Source organism: Erpetoichthys calabaricus, assembly GCF_900747795.2.
Source record: "Erpetoichthys calabaricus chromosome 1 unlocalized genomic scaffold, fErpCal1.3 SUPER_1_unloc_2, whole genome shotgun sequence".
NCBI lineage: Eukaryota > Metazoa > Chordata > Cladistia > Polypteriformes > Polypteridae > Erpetoichthys > Erpetoichthys calabaricus.
The window spans coordinates 1,369,903-1,386,083 of NW_026261585.1; the positions used below are offsets into that span (position 1 = coordinate 1,369,903).

At 42.5% G+C, this 16,181-nt stretch overlaps 1 protein-coding gene across 1 annotated transcript; it reads right to left on the minus strand.

Moving 5' to 3' along the window:
* Nucleotides 1-690: 690 nt before the first annotated feature.
* On the minus strand, nucleotides 691-10,897 carry LOC127525844 (zinc finger protein 175-like). Its single transcript, XM_051921674.1, has 2 exons — nucleotides 10,573-10,897; nucleotides 691-1,993 (listed from the first exon to the last, which is right to left on the minus strand). Exons 1-2 carry the CDS (start codon nucleotides 10,852-10,854, stop codon nucleotides 1,220-1,222), a joined length of 1,056 nt encoding a protein of 351 aa, XP_051777634.1. The 5' UTR covers nucleotides 10,855-10,897; the 3' UTR covers nucleotides 691-1,219.
* Nucleotides 10,898-16,181: the final 5,284 nt, after the last annotated feature.

Below are 16,181 nucleotides of genomic sequence, written 5' to 3' on the forward strand. Positions count from 1 at the left end.
AGTGTTCATCTGTGGACAAGGTAGGGGAGTTTCCATAATTTTTTTCTGTCATGTGCATTCTTTGATATCTCTGAAACCAGCCTCTTTGTAAAACCTTTCTGCAACACAGCTTCTATCCTGTGTGTGAGTTTTAATGTGTCTCTGCAGATAACTACAGAGAGAGAATCGTTTACCACATTCAAAGCAGCAATATGGCTCCGCTCCCGAGTGAATTTTAATGTGTATCAGAAAATTATTATGGTGCGAGAATTGTGTCCCACATTCGGAACAGCAATATGGCTTCTCCCTAGGGTGAATTCGTTAGTGGCTCTGAAGATCAGTTCATGGTGAAAACGTGTAACTCCTGAGACCCGGCCGGGATGCCCCTTCGATGTTTGTTTTGGGGATCAATCATGGACTGCTCAATACCTGCTCTGGGACGCTTGGTGGCAGCCTCCATGGCTGAGGATGGTACCTGAATTCCCCACAAACCTCTTGGGATCTGGGGTGGCCGCCAGAGGGTGCTGCATGGATCCCTGAGCCGGTCTGGACAACTCTACAGCTCTGCCCAGCAGTGCAATCAGAAGCAGGTGATCAAGCACCTGGAGCACGCAGGTGGGCTATAAAAAGGGCCGGTAACCACCACTCAGGCCAGAATTGGGAGGAAAGAGGTTGCCAGGGTGGAGTGGTGGTTTGAGAAGGGAGCGTTGTGTTTGGTTCTGGAGTGCTTTTGGGACTGTGTATTGCCTGTGGGGTTCACAGGGAAGACATGCCCCACAGGTGAAGAAAATGAGTCTTGGTGTTTTATACACGTGCCTCAGTATGAGTCTGTGCCGGGTCAGGCGCTTACATAGTGCTACTTTCACACTCTAAAGATAACTACTGAGAAAGAATTGTTTACTACAGTCGAAGCAGCAATAGGGCTTCTCTCCTAAGTGAATTCCTTGGTGGCTCTGAAGACTGCTTCTCTGTGAAAACTGTTTGCCACATTCAGAACAGGAATACGTTTTTCTTCTGTGTGAGTTTTAATGTCCGTCTGAAGATTACCATGGCAAGAGAATTGTTATCCACATTCAGGGCAGCAAAAAAGCTTCTCTCTTTTCTGAATCCCTTGGTGGCTGTGAAGATTGCGCCTCTGTGGAAACTGTTTGCCACATTCAGAACAGGAATACGTTTTTCTCCTGTGTGAGTTTTAATGTCCGTCTGAAGATTACCATGGCAAGAGAATTGTTATCCACATTCAGGGCAGCAAAAAAAGCTTCTCTCTTTTCTGAATCCCTGGGTGGCTGTGAAGATTGCGCCTCTGTGGAAACTTTTTGTCACATTCAGAACAGCAATATGACTTCTCCCCGTGTGAATTTTTTTTTGTGGCACTGAAGCTCATTTTTCCATAAAAATATTTCAGAACAGCACTATGGCTTCTCTCCTGAGTGAATTCGTTGGTGGTGCTGAAGACCCTTTCTCTGTGAAAACATTTTGCCACATTCAGAACAGCAATACGGCTTCTCCCCTGTGTGAATTCTTTGGTGGCTCTGAAGATAGTATTTCCGTAAAAATGTTTTGCCACATTCAAAACAGCAATACGGCTTCTCTCCTGTGTGAATTCTTTGGTGGGTCTGAAGATACCGTTTGTGTGAAAACATTTTGCCACACTCAGAACAGCAATACGGCTTCTCTCCTGAATGAATTCTTTGGTGGCGCTGAAGATACCGTTTGTGTGAAAACATTTTGCCACATTCAGAACAGTCATATGGCTTCTCCCCTGTGTGAATTCTTTGGTGGTGCTGAAGCTTGTTTTTCTGTAAAAACGTTTTACCACATTCAGAACAGCAATATGGATTCTCTCCTGTGTGAATTCTTTGGTGGCTCTGAAGCTTGTTTTTCCGTAAAAATGTTTTGCCACATTCAGAACAGCAATATGGCTTCTCCCCTGTGTGAATTCTTTGGTGGCGTAGAAGATGGCTTCTTCGTGAAAACTGTTTGCCACATTCAGAACAGCAGTGAAGTTTGATTCCTGTATAAAGTTAAAAAAAACAAAAAAAAAAAACTTAGTTTTTAATCTACTGCTTTAATACTGACATTATCTTACAACATTAAATAGATGTTGGTTTAATTTAACAATTTTTCATAAGCATTAGCAAACTTAAGTAGCACATGAATAGACACTTGAAAATGAAAACAAAATTAACAACTGTTAAATACATGAGCGTAATGCAAAATGTTTAAACAGTAAAATAAATAGTCACAATCACCAAAATAATTGATTTTTTTAATACATTACAGATTGCCATCATTATGTTGTCATCATATTCTTAAAATAGTATATAAAATTATACAATTACTGGAGGCAGAAGGTATGATAATCTGCACCTTTCATTATACTGGAGAGTGTCACGTCAAACATGTGAAATGCACTTTTATTAAACAGAATGTGTTTTAATATTTGTAAACGATTAGTCCAAAGCCACCTGACTCCATAATGTGTGTTTCTTTTTTTTATTATTTGATTTTAAGAGGCAGAGGATAGCAAAGGAAAAAGCTTTAAATATACAATGAGAACAGAGTAAAACATAAATGAATAAAGCACACAGGTCACTGAAAAATCCCAGAGACCCACATGACTCCTGAACTGAAACAGCAAACTGGACACTTGTGGCTGAAATGCAAAATATACTTCTGTCTTCATACCAACTGCGTCAGGGGCATTTTTTGTTATTGCAAATACATTTAATTTCTTTAGCTAAAAAAGGGACCTCCAGAAAAGCAGAATCATTTTGTGAGAGTTTTGGTAAATTAAAAAAATTAAAAAGCACATCAATCATTCCGAAGATGGGGGTTATATAATAAATAAATAAATAAATAAACCTATATATGTATTATCACTGTAATTTTTCTGGACTTAGACTGCCCAGATGAGATTTGTTAGCCTCCATGTCCTATGAGCTCACAGCTTGCTCAGTTTAGCACCACAGAGATAGCAACAAGTGCACATGAAATGAATTCTCAACTCTGCACAAGATGGTCATTTACCTTCTCTCTGATTGGAGTCATTTTGAGCTTGTGGACTGGATCAGAAACACACGGGTGTATTTTCAAGATTATTCAAGATTATTCAGATGCTTCTCAAGATTGTCAATATTACTGTATGCGGACTGATTTTTCTTCAGCCAGTCTCCATAAACACATAAAACCTGCCTTCTGAAACACCTCCAGAACCACAAACCTTCAGAGGCACAGCATAGTGAACTCGGCCCAAACCTCCATGTTTTTTTACTAGGGGCAGAGGAGGACACAGCCACATAGTAGCACCTTGAGGCAGCTGGATGAATGTCTTTAACCAAAATAAATGATTCTTGATAACAGGCTGTATCAGCCTAGCTCAAAGATAATAAATCAGCAACTCTTGAATGATTGCAAGTATAAGAGAGCAACCTTAAACTCCAAGAAAAGACACAGAGATTAGACAGGAGAGAGGAAAACAAAGAACAGCAGTAAAGGAGAACTGTAAATTAAATACATTACAAGGTGCCAAATGAGTTCACTCCGTAGCCCCACCAATAATCATGTATAATGCAGACAGTAACTCCAGAATCCCACCCCTAAACTGTATATGCAAAAAACTAAAATGGGGGGTCTCTGAAATAAACACAGGTAAAAATCACCAGGTTCTGCTTATGAGTGGGCAAACATGGAGAGAGCTCAGTAAATAATCCCATCCTGACCCCAACATTCACAATATAAGAATCAATGAAGTGAAAATATGAAAAAGCACATCTGAAGATAAATATGACAGGCAAGCAAATATTAACCCATTGTGGGTTGAGAATATGTGGCGTATGCAAGGCTCATGTCCTGACCCCTCACAGCCTCCAGTGCCTCTCTAATCACATGTACACATAAAATTCACATATTGAAAAAAAGAAAGTAGTAGTAATTATGAATCAACATCCAGGAAAATGTCCAAGCAGTACTGCAACATCACACATAAAACAATCAAAGCAGCCAATCACCAGTGACATTAAGGAGTCAAGGACATCGAGTGCCTGTTGAGGGTTGGTGAACAGCCGCTGCCTCCTGGGAAGGACATTTGAGGATTGGCCAGATAAATCAGGAAAGCAGAAAGACCAATCTGTGGAGCTTTTGTGATCACCAGAGACGTGGCCTTGTGTGGTGTGGACTGAGTAATTGGCAGTAAACGTAGATCTTCCATCCTTCAGAAGTTACATTTGAATGGATGAGTTCCTCTTTCAGAATAGTAACTCAGTCAGAATAGCGAAGCAGGTTGATGATGATTGGATGTAGACGTGCGCTGTCTCATTCCCTGGTTTATATTCTATGTGTCCGCACAATTTCACGCCTCAAATTTAAGATGGTCAGAAACCAAAAAGCTAAACATATTCCCACTCTTAACATCATCTGGAACTCCAATAATTCTAATTGTAGCCGCAGGAGTGTAAGGCGAGTTCAAGCACGGGTAAAATGCATACCGAAAGAAATCTCAGTCCAAAAGTTTGTTTTAAAAATATTTAGTGAAAGTGAAAAGCAAATAATCCACATAAGAATAAAGAAAAAAGTAGTTACACACGTAGAATAAAAGGCAAACAAGAAAAAATGTATCTTCTCAAAACTTAACTTTTCTTGTAAAACTTTAGTTGTGTCTATACTTAAAGATTCTTAGCTACTTCTGTATGCTTTAAATGTACGGTGCAGCACTTTCAGTTAAGTGCTTTGTCTTACATGTTATTTGGCACACAAAACACGCACACAAGGCACGCAAGACACGAAAGGCCCGGTATAAAACCATGTGCCCTCAACACCTTACACATGGCAAGGCTGATCACTAACTGAGAATAATGTTTAGTCAAAGCAGTTAGAAATAGCTGGAATATACCAATTCAATTCAACTGATGGGGGTTACAGGAACCTCCTATAGATTATGCACTTATCATTTAGTAAAACATTTATGTATCTTATGTAACTAGGAAATGGCTCTTACACATCCGGCCACTAATTGTTTATGCTAGGGCAGAAATCAATTACTTAAGGCTCTTACTAAGTAATGTTAAACTACTTTAATGAACTTAAACCGAACTTATAAAACTTAAAAATTCTACTGTAAGAGCAAAACTTAATCTTTTCATTTCATTAATCATTTGCTGCTTCCTGGAGCAGGCACAGTTTGTTCACAGGTCTGTCCAGTGTGCTGGTTTTGGTCGGCATACAAACTCTTCTTACTGCTCCTTTCATATCTGGCAGTGTCTTGATGACTCGCCCCATTACCCAGGAACTTTGGGGTACTGATTGATCTACAGGGAGAACAACGTCACAAGGTTCTAAGTTTCGTTTTGGTGTGAGCCATTTTTGATGTTCTTGAAGTATTGGTAAATACTCTTCAGTCCATCTTTTCCTAAACAAACCAGAGAGGTATTGTACTCGTTTGCAACGGCTTTGGACATAATGGTCATTTTCTGAGAAAAGTCCTTGGGGAAGGCTGGGTTTTGTCTTGAGTAGTAACATGTGATTTGGTGTCAGTGGCTCCAGGTCATTCGGATCATCTGATACCTTTGTGAGGGGTCTTTTGTTTAGGATGTATTCTGCTTCACACATCATTGTGTGGAGATGTTCATCATTTAGACTTTGTTGTTTAAGTACAGAATTCAGGACCTTTCTTATGCTTCTATATTATATAATTATAATATTATAGAATATATTATATAAATATTTTTTGCTGCTGGAGTATGTGAATTTCCCCCTGGGATTAATAAAGTATCTATCTATCTATCTATCTATCTATCTAATTTGTCTTTCCCACACTCTGCCTTGGTGAGAGGTCATTGGTGGATTAAATTTCCATTTCATTTCATTCTTCATCATGTCATTGCAATTTCTTTTTTTTGTTCAAGATTTTCAGCTGCTTCTAGTAGCTCTCTTTCTGCTCTAATGAAATTTGTTCCACTAACTGAGCGCAAGATTTTAACTTGTCCTTTTCTACAAATAAATCAGCATAAGACTTGGATACAAGAACCAGTGTCTAAATTATATGCAATTTCTAAATGTACTGCTGTAGTTGTTCGGCAAGTATGTCTTCACTAGGCTTCGTCCTCTTTTTACCAGGAATGGTCCAAAATAATTGACTCCAACACTGGTAAAGGGTGGTTGGTCTGGGAGTAGACGACCATCTGGCAAATCGGCCATCTTTTGCTCACCTATTTGTGCATTATATCTTCTGCATGTAATACACTTTGAAATAATCCTTCTAATAGCTGAATTGGCTTGTGGGACCCAATATTTCTGATGTAACTGAGCTAGCATATAGTTACGTCCACAATGTCCATGCTCTCAGTGAAAGTGTTGGATAATGACAATAGCAATATGTGAATTCTTATGAATGATTGTAGGGTGTTTTGCCTCTTATCAGGGGGGCCGGTACCCCATACTCTCCGAGTACCCCCACAGGATTCCCCGAGGGACACGGTCGAATGCCTTTCCAAATCCACAAAACACATGTAGATTGGTTGGGCAAACTCCCATGCACCCTCCAGACCCTGCTAAGGGTATAGAGCTGGTCCACTGTTCCGCGACCAGGACGAAAACCACACTGTTCCTCCTGAATCCGAGGCTCGACTACCGACGGACCCTCCTCTCCAGGACCCCCTGAATAGACTTTTCCAGGGAGGCTGAGGAGTGTGATCCCTCTGTAGTTGGAACACACACTCCGGTCCCCTTTCTTAAAGAGGGGGACCACCACCCCCAGTCTGCCAATCCAGAGGCACTGTCCCCTGATGTCCATGCGATGTTGCAGAGACGTGTCAACCAAGACAGTCCTACAACATCCAGAGCCTTGAGGAACTCCGGGCGTATCTCATCCACCCCCGGGGCCCTGCCACCAAGGAGTTTTTTGACCACCTCGGTGACCTCAGTCCCCAGAGATGGGGGAGCCCACCTCCTGAGTCCCCAGGCTCTGCTTCCTCATTGGAAGGCATGTTAGTGGGATTGAGGAGGTCTTCGAAGTACTCCCCCCCACTGACCCACAACGTCCCGAGTCGAGGTCAGCAGCGCACCATCCCCACCATATACAGTGTTGACACTGCACTGCTTCCCCTTCCTGAGACGCCGGATGGTGGACCAGAATCTCCTCAAAGCCGTCCGAAAGTCGTTCTCCATGGCCTCCACAAACTCCTCCCACGCCCGAGTTTTTTGCCTCAGCAACCACCAAAGCCGCATTCCGCTTGGCCTACCAGTACCTATCAGCTGCCTCCAGAGTCCCACAGGACAAAAGGGTCCTGTAGGACTCCTTCTTCAGCTTGACGGCATCCTTCACCGCCGGTGTCCACCAACGGGTTCGGGGATTGCCTCCACGACAGGCACCGACCACCTTATGGCCATAGCTCCGGTCAGCTGCCTCAACAATAGAGGCACAGAACATGGCCCATTCGGACTCAATGTCCCCCACCTCCCCTCGGGATGTGGTCGAAGTTCTGCCGGAGGTGGGAGTTGAAGCTACTTCTGACAGGGGGCTCTGCCAGACGTTCCCAGCAGACCCTCACAACACATTTGGGCCTACCACACCTGACCGGCATCCTCCCCCACCATCGAAGCCAACTCACCACCAGGTGGCTGTTCGGTCCCTGTACGATCGGTGCCAGAGCTTGGTCCGCTTTGCAGGCAGTAAGTCGAACCCGTTTCCAGTGAGAGTTGGATTCCGCCAGGGCTGCCCTTTGTCACCGATTCTGTTCATAACTTTTATGGACAGAATTTCTAGGCGCAGCCAGGGCGTTGAGGGGGGTCCGGTTTGGTGGGCTCAGGATTGGGTCACTGCTTTTTGCAGATAATGTTGTCCTGTTTGCTTCATAGGCCGTGATCTTCAGCTCTCTCTGGATCAGTTCGCAGCCGAGTGTGAAGCGGCTGGGGATGAGAATTAGCACCTCCAAATCCGAGACCATGTCCTCAGCCGGAAAAGGGTGGAGTGCCCTCTCAGGGTTGGTAGCGAGATCCTGCCCCAAGTGGAGGAGTTCAAGTATCTCGGGGTCTTGTTCACGAGTGAGGGAAGAATGGAGCGTGAGATCGACAGGCGGATCGGTGCGGCGTCCGCAGTAATGCGGGCTCTGCATCGGTCTGTCGTGGTGAAAAAAGGAGCTGAGCCGCAAGGCGAAGCTCTCAATTTACCAGTCGATCTATGTTCCTACCCTCACCTATGGTCATGAGCTATGGGTAGTGACAGAAAGAACGAGATCGCGAATACAAGCGGCTGAAATGAGTTTCCTCCGCAGGGTGTCTGGGCTTTCCCTTAAAGATAGGGTGAGAAGCTCAGTCATTCCAGGAGGGGCTCAGAGTAGAGCCGCTGCTCCTTCCGCATCGAGAGGAGTCAGATGAGGTGGCTTGGGCATCTGATCAGGATGCCTCCTGGACGCCTCCCTGGTGAGGTGTTCCGGGCACGTCTAACCGGGAGGAAGCCCCGGGGAAGGCCCAGGACACGCTGGAGGGACTGTGTCTCTCGGCTGGCCTGGGAACGCCTTGGGATTCCCCCAGAAGATCTAGAAGAAGTGGCCGGGGAGAGGGAAGTCTGGGCATCTCTGCTCAAGCTGCTGCCCCCGCGACCCGACCTCGGATAAGCGGAAGACAATGGATGGATGGATGTTTTGCCTCTTCTGGCATAGCAGATTTGCTGAGTCTTACTCCAACTCTCAATACTCCTTCTTGCAGGACTGGGTCTAGTTTGTGGATTTTACTACTTTTCTTTACTGATTTTTGCGCAAAGCTTCAACTCTTTTAGGGTGGATGTCGACTTTTGTTGACATGAGAGGTTGAGGGCACATGTTGACAAAAGTCGACATCCAGGAGTAGAGGGTGACAATAGCTGCTAATGGTGACAAAACTCACTGTTACGTCACAGACATTCCCTCTCTGCTTGGAGGAATGTTAGACTCATTGACTCGACATCTTATCCTTGCGTGTGCGTGAGTTACGAAATGTACACAAAGGCAAGATGGCATCGACAATCTCATGAGGCAGGGAAGCGAGTGCAGAAAACAAAATACTCCACAGACAATGTTTTGCGCATTACCGCTGAATCAGATTTTGCAGAATCTTTGTTCAGATGATCAGGAGATCGAGCAAGAGAGTGAGGAACTGGCATCAGCTGATCGGACACTATCAAATGCCGCCCCAGCTGATCGGTGGCCAGCAGAGTGCATTCGCGCAGCTGATGTACCTACAACAAGGTTCATGTGGCAGGAAAACCCAGACATTGATCCATGGGAGCCAAACTGGTGATCGAACTTCACAAAACAGCATGGTTTGCTGTTGGACACGACAGATTACCAGCCGCTGGACTACTTCAGGCTGCTCTCTCCTGATGTTGCTTTTCAGCTACTGTCAGACGAGACAAACAGGTATGCAGAGCAATTTTTTTAATCATAGTATGTGACATCATATACAGTAGTATGCAGGCTCAAACAACATGCAAGACAGTAACATTTGTCAAAAATAAATATTTTTGTTGATTTGATGTATTAAACCATTGCTTTGTGTTCTTTTTTTTTTAAAAAAAGTTAGTTTTTAGAAAAATATTCAGCCCTGGGAGAAAAGAAACAAAAAAAATAGCCCTAAAAGAGGTGACCTCTTCTGGATAAGCTTATAATTGACTGAGGTGAATAAGTTCATTCTCTGCCTTAATCAAGTCTTTCAGAGACAGTGGCTTCAGCCTCATTGTTGATTTGCATTCCTTGATATGTTCTTTGTTTAGTGTTTTTTTGTCTTTCTGGGCCGTGTCCATATTGACTGACTGTATATTGGATAGCCTTTCTCTCTTCTTTCAGACGCAGTAGCACTTCATTGAACCTAAGGAACCACATTACTGCTTTCTTTAAATTGAACCATTCTGAGTAGTACCCCACAAGTCTTTAAACTGATTCAGTTTTTTTTTTAAATAGTAAGAATAAGAGCAGCTCACTTCTCAAAATGGAGTCGTCCGGAGTCAAACTCATGACCTTTTGATTACCAGTCAGTAGTTACGCCACCAAAGCAGTCATATTACGTCCGTATCAATGTCGCACCCTAACGCAGGTTCTTTTTCTGCAGTTATACTCTTGAATAAAAGTGCACTTGTTGTGTTATACTTATACCTTTTGTGAAAGTGTTTATTTGATATTTGGACTTCAAGGTTCACACATTATACGCTTCATGTCTACCTTTTGTCAATTATTACTAAAACATGAAAAATATTTCTGTTTTAATGATGTGTTTACATAGATTGTTGTAGACAAGGAACACACATGAAATGCATGTATTTCAAATAACGATATAGTATTTACTCTATACAACTCTAAACAACTGACACACAGGTAAACAGACTTGAGCTGAGAAAACTTTGTGTGGCGGTGGGGGGGGATGTGATAGTAGACTGCATGTTGCTTATCAACACATTTACAAGACAAAAGACTTTAACGGAGAGGTGCAAAGGGATTTAAGGTGGAACAGATTTACGAGATTTTTCATAGACTTTGATAATTCTAGTGTTAAAAAGCACAAGACAGCACTTTCAAGCCCATAACCCTAACCCTAAAATGTACACCCATTTTATTTTTCACTTACTTGTTTCAGATGATGTCTTAGTGGTGACTGACCTCCCCAAGTTCTAGGAGATGAAATTTCTTCAATCGTCTTTGTGTCCGACTGTAATGATTCATATTTTACATTGATAGAAGACTCCTCTTTACTTATTGACCCCAGTTCATGGTCCCCTTCCTTAATGCTCAGACTCCCCTGTTTAGGATGGACACTCTCCCACTCACAGTCCTCCTCCTCCTCAAAATTTACAGTCCTCTCCTCCATGCTATTCATGTTGGCATCGCAAGTCTTCTCTTTCACATCCATTTATACATTACAGTAAATGGCAGATTTTTCTCTGTGGAGAAAAAAAAACAGGATTCAATTCAAACTGCATCATCAAGATCTAAACACATTTGATTTTTATAACATCCTCTTAGTTAAAGCTGATGTCAAGACAGGCTAGAAAAAGAAGGAGGCCATCTTTCCCAGTTGTGTGTCAACAGTATTCACTACTTTGATTGAACATTCAGTACTGTTGGTTCTCAGAATTCTGTTATCAGTTAATCTTAAGGAAGGTTTACACAAGTCAGGCTTCAGGATTATGTTAAGAAACGGGGCAAATGAAGGAGGAACTTAAATAATGGATCTGAAATTTGCAATCTTAGGATGATATCATAATGGACAACTTATTGAGCAATTTTAAGTTATAGCGCTCATTTTTGTATTGTTGTCCAAAAATTGACCATGAAGTTATGGGAAAGAGTAGTGGAAGCTAGATTAAGAAGTGAGGTGATGATTAGTGAGCAGCAGTGTAGTATCATGCCAAGAAAGAGCAGAACATACGTGGTGTTTGCTATGAGGGTGTTGATGGAGAAGTAGAGAGAAGGACAGAAGGAGTTGCATTGTGTCTTTGTGGACCTGGAGAAATCATATGACAGGGTGCATCGAGAGGACTTGTGGTATTGTATGAGGAAGTTAGGAGTATGAAGATGTACAGGAAATGTATGAGGGAAGATTGACAGTGTTGAGGTCAGCGGTAGGAGTGACAGATGCATTCAACGTGGAGATGAGCTTAAATCAGGGTTCAGCTCTGAGCCCTTTCTTATTTGCAATGGTAATGGACAGGGTGACAGACGAGAATAGACAGGAGTCCCCCCGTGGTCTATGATGTTTGCTGATGACATTGTGATTTGTAGCGAGAGTAGGGAGCACGTTGAGGAGACACTGGAGAGGTGGAGATATGCTCTAGAGAGGAGAGGAATGACGTTCAGTAGGAACAAGACAGAATATGTGTGTGTAAATGAGATAGAGGTCAGTGGACTAGTGAGGATGCAAGGAGTAGAGCTGGCGAAGGTAGATGAGTTTAACACTAGAATTACCAAAGCCTATGAAAAAACTCAAATCCAGCCCACCTTAAATCCTTTTGCACCTCTCCGTCAGCGTCTTTTGTCTTGTAAATGTGTCGATAAGATAAAGCAGCCTCATCACACCCCCATATACCCTGCCCCCCCCCCCCCCCCCCCCCCCCCCCCCCTTCCAGCCATGCAGAAAGGGCCAACCCAAGCCTTGATTATCTTGGAATGAAGTGCTGGAGTTTCAGAGGGGAAATAGATCACTAATTGGAACACATGCATTTCATGTGTGTTCCGTGTCTACAACAATCTTTGTAAACAAATCGTTAAAACAAAGATTTTTCATGTTTTAGTAATAAATGACAAAATGTTGACATGAACTGTATATTATGTGAAGGCTAAAGGCCAAATATCAAATAAACACTTTCACAAAAGGTGCCATGTGCAATACGACAGCTTTCGTGGTGCAGCGGTAAGAACTGCTGACTTGTAATCAAGAGTCCATGGGATCGATGCAGGGTGTCTCGAAAATTTACCATTTTGAGCAGTGAGCTGCTCTTATTGTTAATGTTATACAATAAAAAACATAAATTTGATTTGCGTCTGTAACAGCCGGAGTAAATTGATAGTACTTATATAAATTAGCGTTTCTTCTTCACTTTTATTCTCTCAGTCATGATCATGATACAAACCCCCCACCCCAGATCTGAGGGTGTTAGTTTTTAGCTGAAACTGGGAATAACTGTAGATGCGAGTGGTGTTTTCAGACAACTGGAAATTCTCTCATCTGGAGGGATAAAAGCTGACACACAAAAGCTGGTGAATCTGCCTTGTTTGTATCTTATTGTCACTTGAATTTTTTTATTCAGTTTTATTGAGTGTTCCTGCTCACACTGAATTAGTATGCACCCTATGGTCCACGATGTCGAAGCCGCAGTGACAAAAAACAGAGACATAGGTATATATGATATTTGGAATTCATTTTATATTATTATATATATATATATATATATATATATATATATATATATATATATATAAATACATATACACATACATACACACACACAGTCAGCCCTCGTTTGTCGCGGTTAATCAGTTCCAGACTCTACTGCGATTAATGAATTTCTGCGAAGTACGATTATATATAAATCGAATACAGTGGTCCCTCCTCGATTGCGGGGGTTGCATTCCACAACCCCCCGCGAAAGGTGAAAATCCACGAAGTAAAAACCATACGTTTATATTGTTATTTTTATATTGTCACACTTGGGTCACAGATTTGCACAGAAACACAGGAGGTTGTAGAGACAGGGACTTTAAAACACTGCAAACAAACATTTGTCTCTTTTTCAAAAGGTTAAACTGTGCTCCATGACAAGACAGAGATGACAGTTCCGTCTCACAATTAAAAGAATGCAAACATATCTTCCTCTTCAAAGGAGTGCGTGTCAGCAGCAGAGAATGTCAGAGAGAGAGAGAAAAAAGCAAACAATCAAAAATCAACAGGGCTGCTCGGGCTTTTAAGTATGGGAAGCACCAACCGACAAAGCAACCGCAATAAAGGGAGCAATGTGAAGGTAGTCTTTCAGCATTTTTTAGAGGAGCGTCCATATCCTCTAGGCCAATGTGCGAACAGCCCCTCTGTCAGGAGCAGAGAATGTCAGAGAGAGCGAGAGAGACACAGAGAGAGAAAAGCAAACAATCAAAATTCAATACGTGCTGTTCGGGCTTTTAAGTATGTGAAGCACCGCATGGGAAGCATATCGTATATCATTGAGGAGTTTAATTTAATACATAATACGTGCTCTGATTGGGTAACTTCTCAGCCATCCACCGATAGCGTCCCTTGTATGAAATCAACTGGGCAAACCAACTGAGGAAGCATGTACCATAAATTAAAAGACCCATTGTCCGCAGAAATCCGCGAACCAGCGAAAAATCTGTGATATATATTTAGATATGCTTACACATAAAATCCGCGGTGGAATGAAGCCGCGAAAATCGAAACACGATATAGCGAGGGATCACTGTATATACAGTTAGGTCCATAAATATTTGGGCAGAGACAACTTTTTTCTAATTTTGGTCCTGTACATTACCACAATGAATTTGAAATGAAACAACTCAGATGCAGTTGAAGTGCAGACTTTCAGCTTTAATTCAGTGGGGTGAACAAAATGATAAAAATGTGAGGCAACTGAAGCATCTTTTTTAACACAATCCCTTCATTTCAGGGGCTCAAAAGTAATTGGACAATTGACTCAAAGGCTATTTCATGGGCAGGTGTGGGCAAGTCCGTCGTTATGTCATTATCAATTAAGCAGATAAAAGGCCTGGAGTTGATTGAGGTGAGGTGCTTGCATGTGGAAGATTTTGCTGTGAACACACAACATGCGGTCAAAGGAGCTCTCCATGTAGGTGAATGAAGCCATCCTTAAGCTGCGAAAACAGAAAAAACCCATGTGAGAAATTGCTACAATATTACGAGTGGCAAAAATCTACAGTTTGGTACATCCTGAGAAAGAAAGCAAGCACTGGTGAACTCAGCAACGCAAAAAGACCTGGACGTCCACGGAAGACAACAGTGGTGGATGATCACAGAATCATCTCCATGGTGAAGAGAAACCCCTTCACAACAGCCAACCAAGTGAACAACACTGTCCAGGGGGTAGGCGTATCGATATCCAAGTCTACCATAAAGAGAAGACTGCATGAAAGTAAATACAGAGGGTGCACTGCAAGGTGCAAGCCACTCATAAGCCTCAAGAATAGAAAGGCTAGATTGGACTTTGCTAAAGGACATCTAAAAAAGCCAGCACAGTTCTGGGAAAACATTCTTTGGACAGATGAAACCAAGATCAACCTCTACCAGAATGATGGCAAGAAAAAGTATGGAGAAGGCGTGGAACAGCTCATTATCTAAAGCATACCACATCATCTGTAAAACACGGTGGAGGCAGTGTGATGGCTTGGGCGTACATGGCTGCCAGTGGCACTGGGACACTAGTGTTTATTGATGATGTGACACAGGACAGAAGCAGCAGAATGAATTCTGAGGTGTTCAGAGACATACTGTCTGCTCAAATCCAGCAGTCAATTGATTGGGCAGCGTTTCATGACCCAAAACATACAGCAAAGCAACCCAGGAGTTTATTAAAGCAAAGAAGTGGACAATTCTTGAATGGCCAAGTCAGTCAACTGATCTTAACCCAACTGAGAATGCATTTCACTTGTTGAAGACTAAACTTCGGACAGAAAGGCCCACAAATAAACAGCAACTGAAAGCCGCTGCAGTAATGGCCTGGCAGAGCATTAAAAAGGAGGAAACCCAGCATCTGGTGATGTCCAGGAGTTCATGAGCTGTCATTGCCAGCAAAGGGTTTTCAACCAAGTATTAGAAATGAACATTTTATTTCCAGTTATTTAATTTGTCCAATTGCTTTTGAGCCCCTGAAATAAAGGGATTGTGATAAAAAAATGCTTTAGTTGCCTCACATTTTTATGCAACCGTTTTGTTCACCCCATTGAATTAAAGCTGAAAGTCTGCACTTCAACTGCATCTGAGTTCTTTCATTTAAAATTCATTGTGGTAATGTACAGAACCAAAATTAGAAAAAAGTTGTCGGAAGTGCTGGGGGGGGGGGGGGGGGGGGGGGTGGGGGGAAGAGGAGCAGGGACACTCTGAGTGCTTCCGGGGATGCAGCCGGCACTTCTGCCACACTGGGGCGTGTCGGTGGAAGATTGCCGGGGACACACCTGGAGCACTTCCGGGTGATCACAAAAGGGGCCGCCTCCCTTCATACAGGGGCTGGAGTTGGGGAGAGAAAAAGACGAGGTATGGGAGGAGGCAAAGAGGCAGCCTGAAGAAGAGAAGGCATAATGTGTGGTGTTGGCCAGGACTATTGGAGACTTGTGAGCACTTATCTGTAAATATGCAACCTGTAAATAAACGTGTGTGGGGTGATTTGAACGTGTCTGCCTGTCTGTGTCTGGCTCATGCTCCATAATATATTATATATATATATATTATATATAATATATATATATATATATATATATATACTATATTATATATATATATATATATATATATATATATATATACACACATACATCTATACATACACACACACACATTATACATATAATGGCCAAAAGAAAGCGGGGCGTCGCTTGGACTTATTTTACTACACTGAGAAATAATGAAGCAAAATGGGATACGTGTCAGAAGGCCGTACGTTATTAAGGCAACACCACAAACCTTGTAAAACACATTGAAGTCAGACACATTGCTGA

What these genes read in the sequence shown, in the direction of transcription:
- LOC127525844 (XM_051921674.1), bottom strand. Translation starts at nt 10,854, where the DNA reads ATGGATGTGAAAGAGAAGACTTGCGATGCCAACATGAATAGCATGGAG. An exon ending in TAAGACATCATCTGAAACAA is followed by an intron (nt 1,994 to 10,572) that starts GTAAGTGAAAAA and finishes AACTTTATACAG; the next exon opens with GAATCAAACTTCACTGCTGT.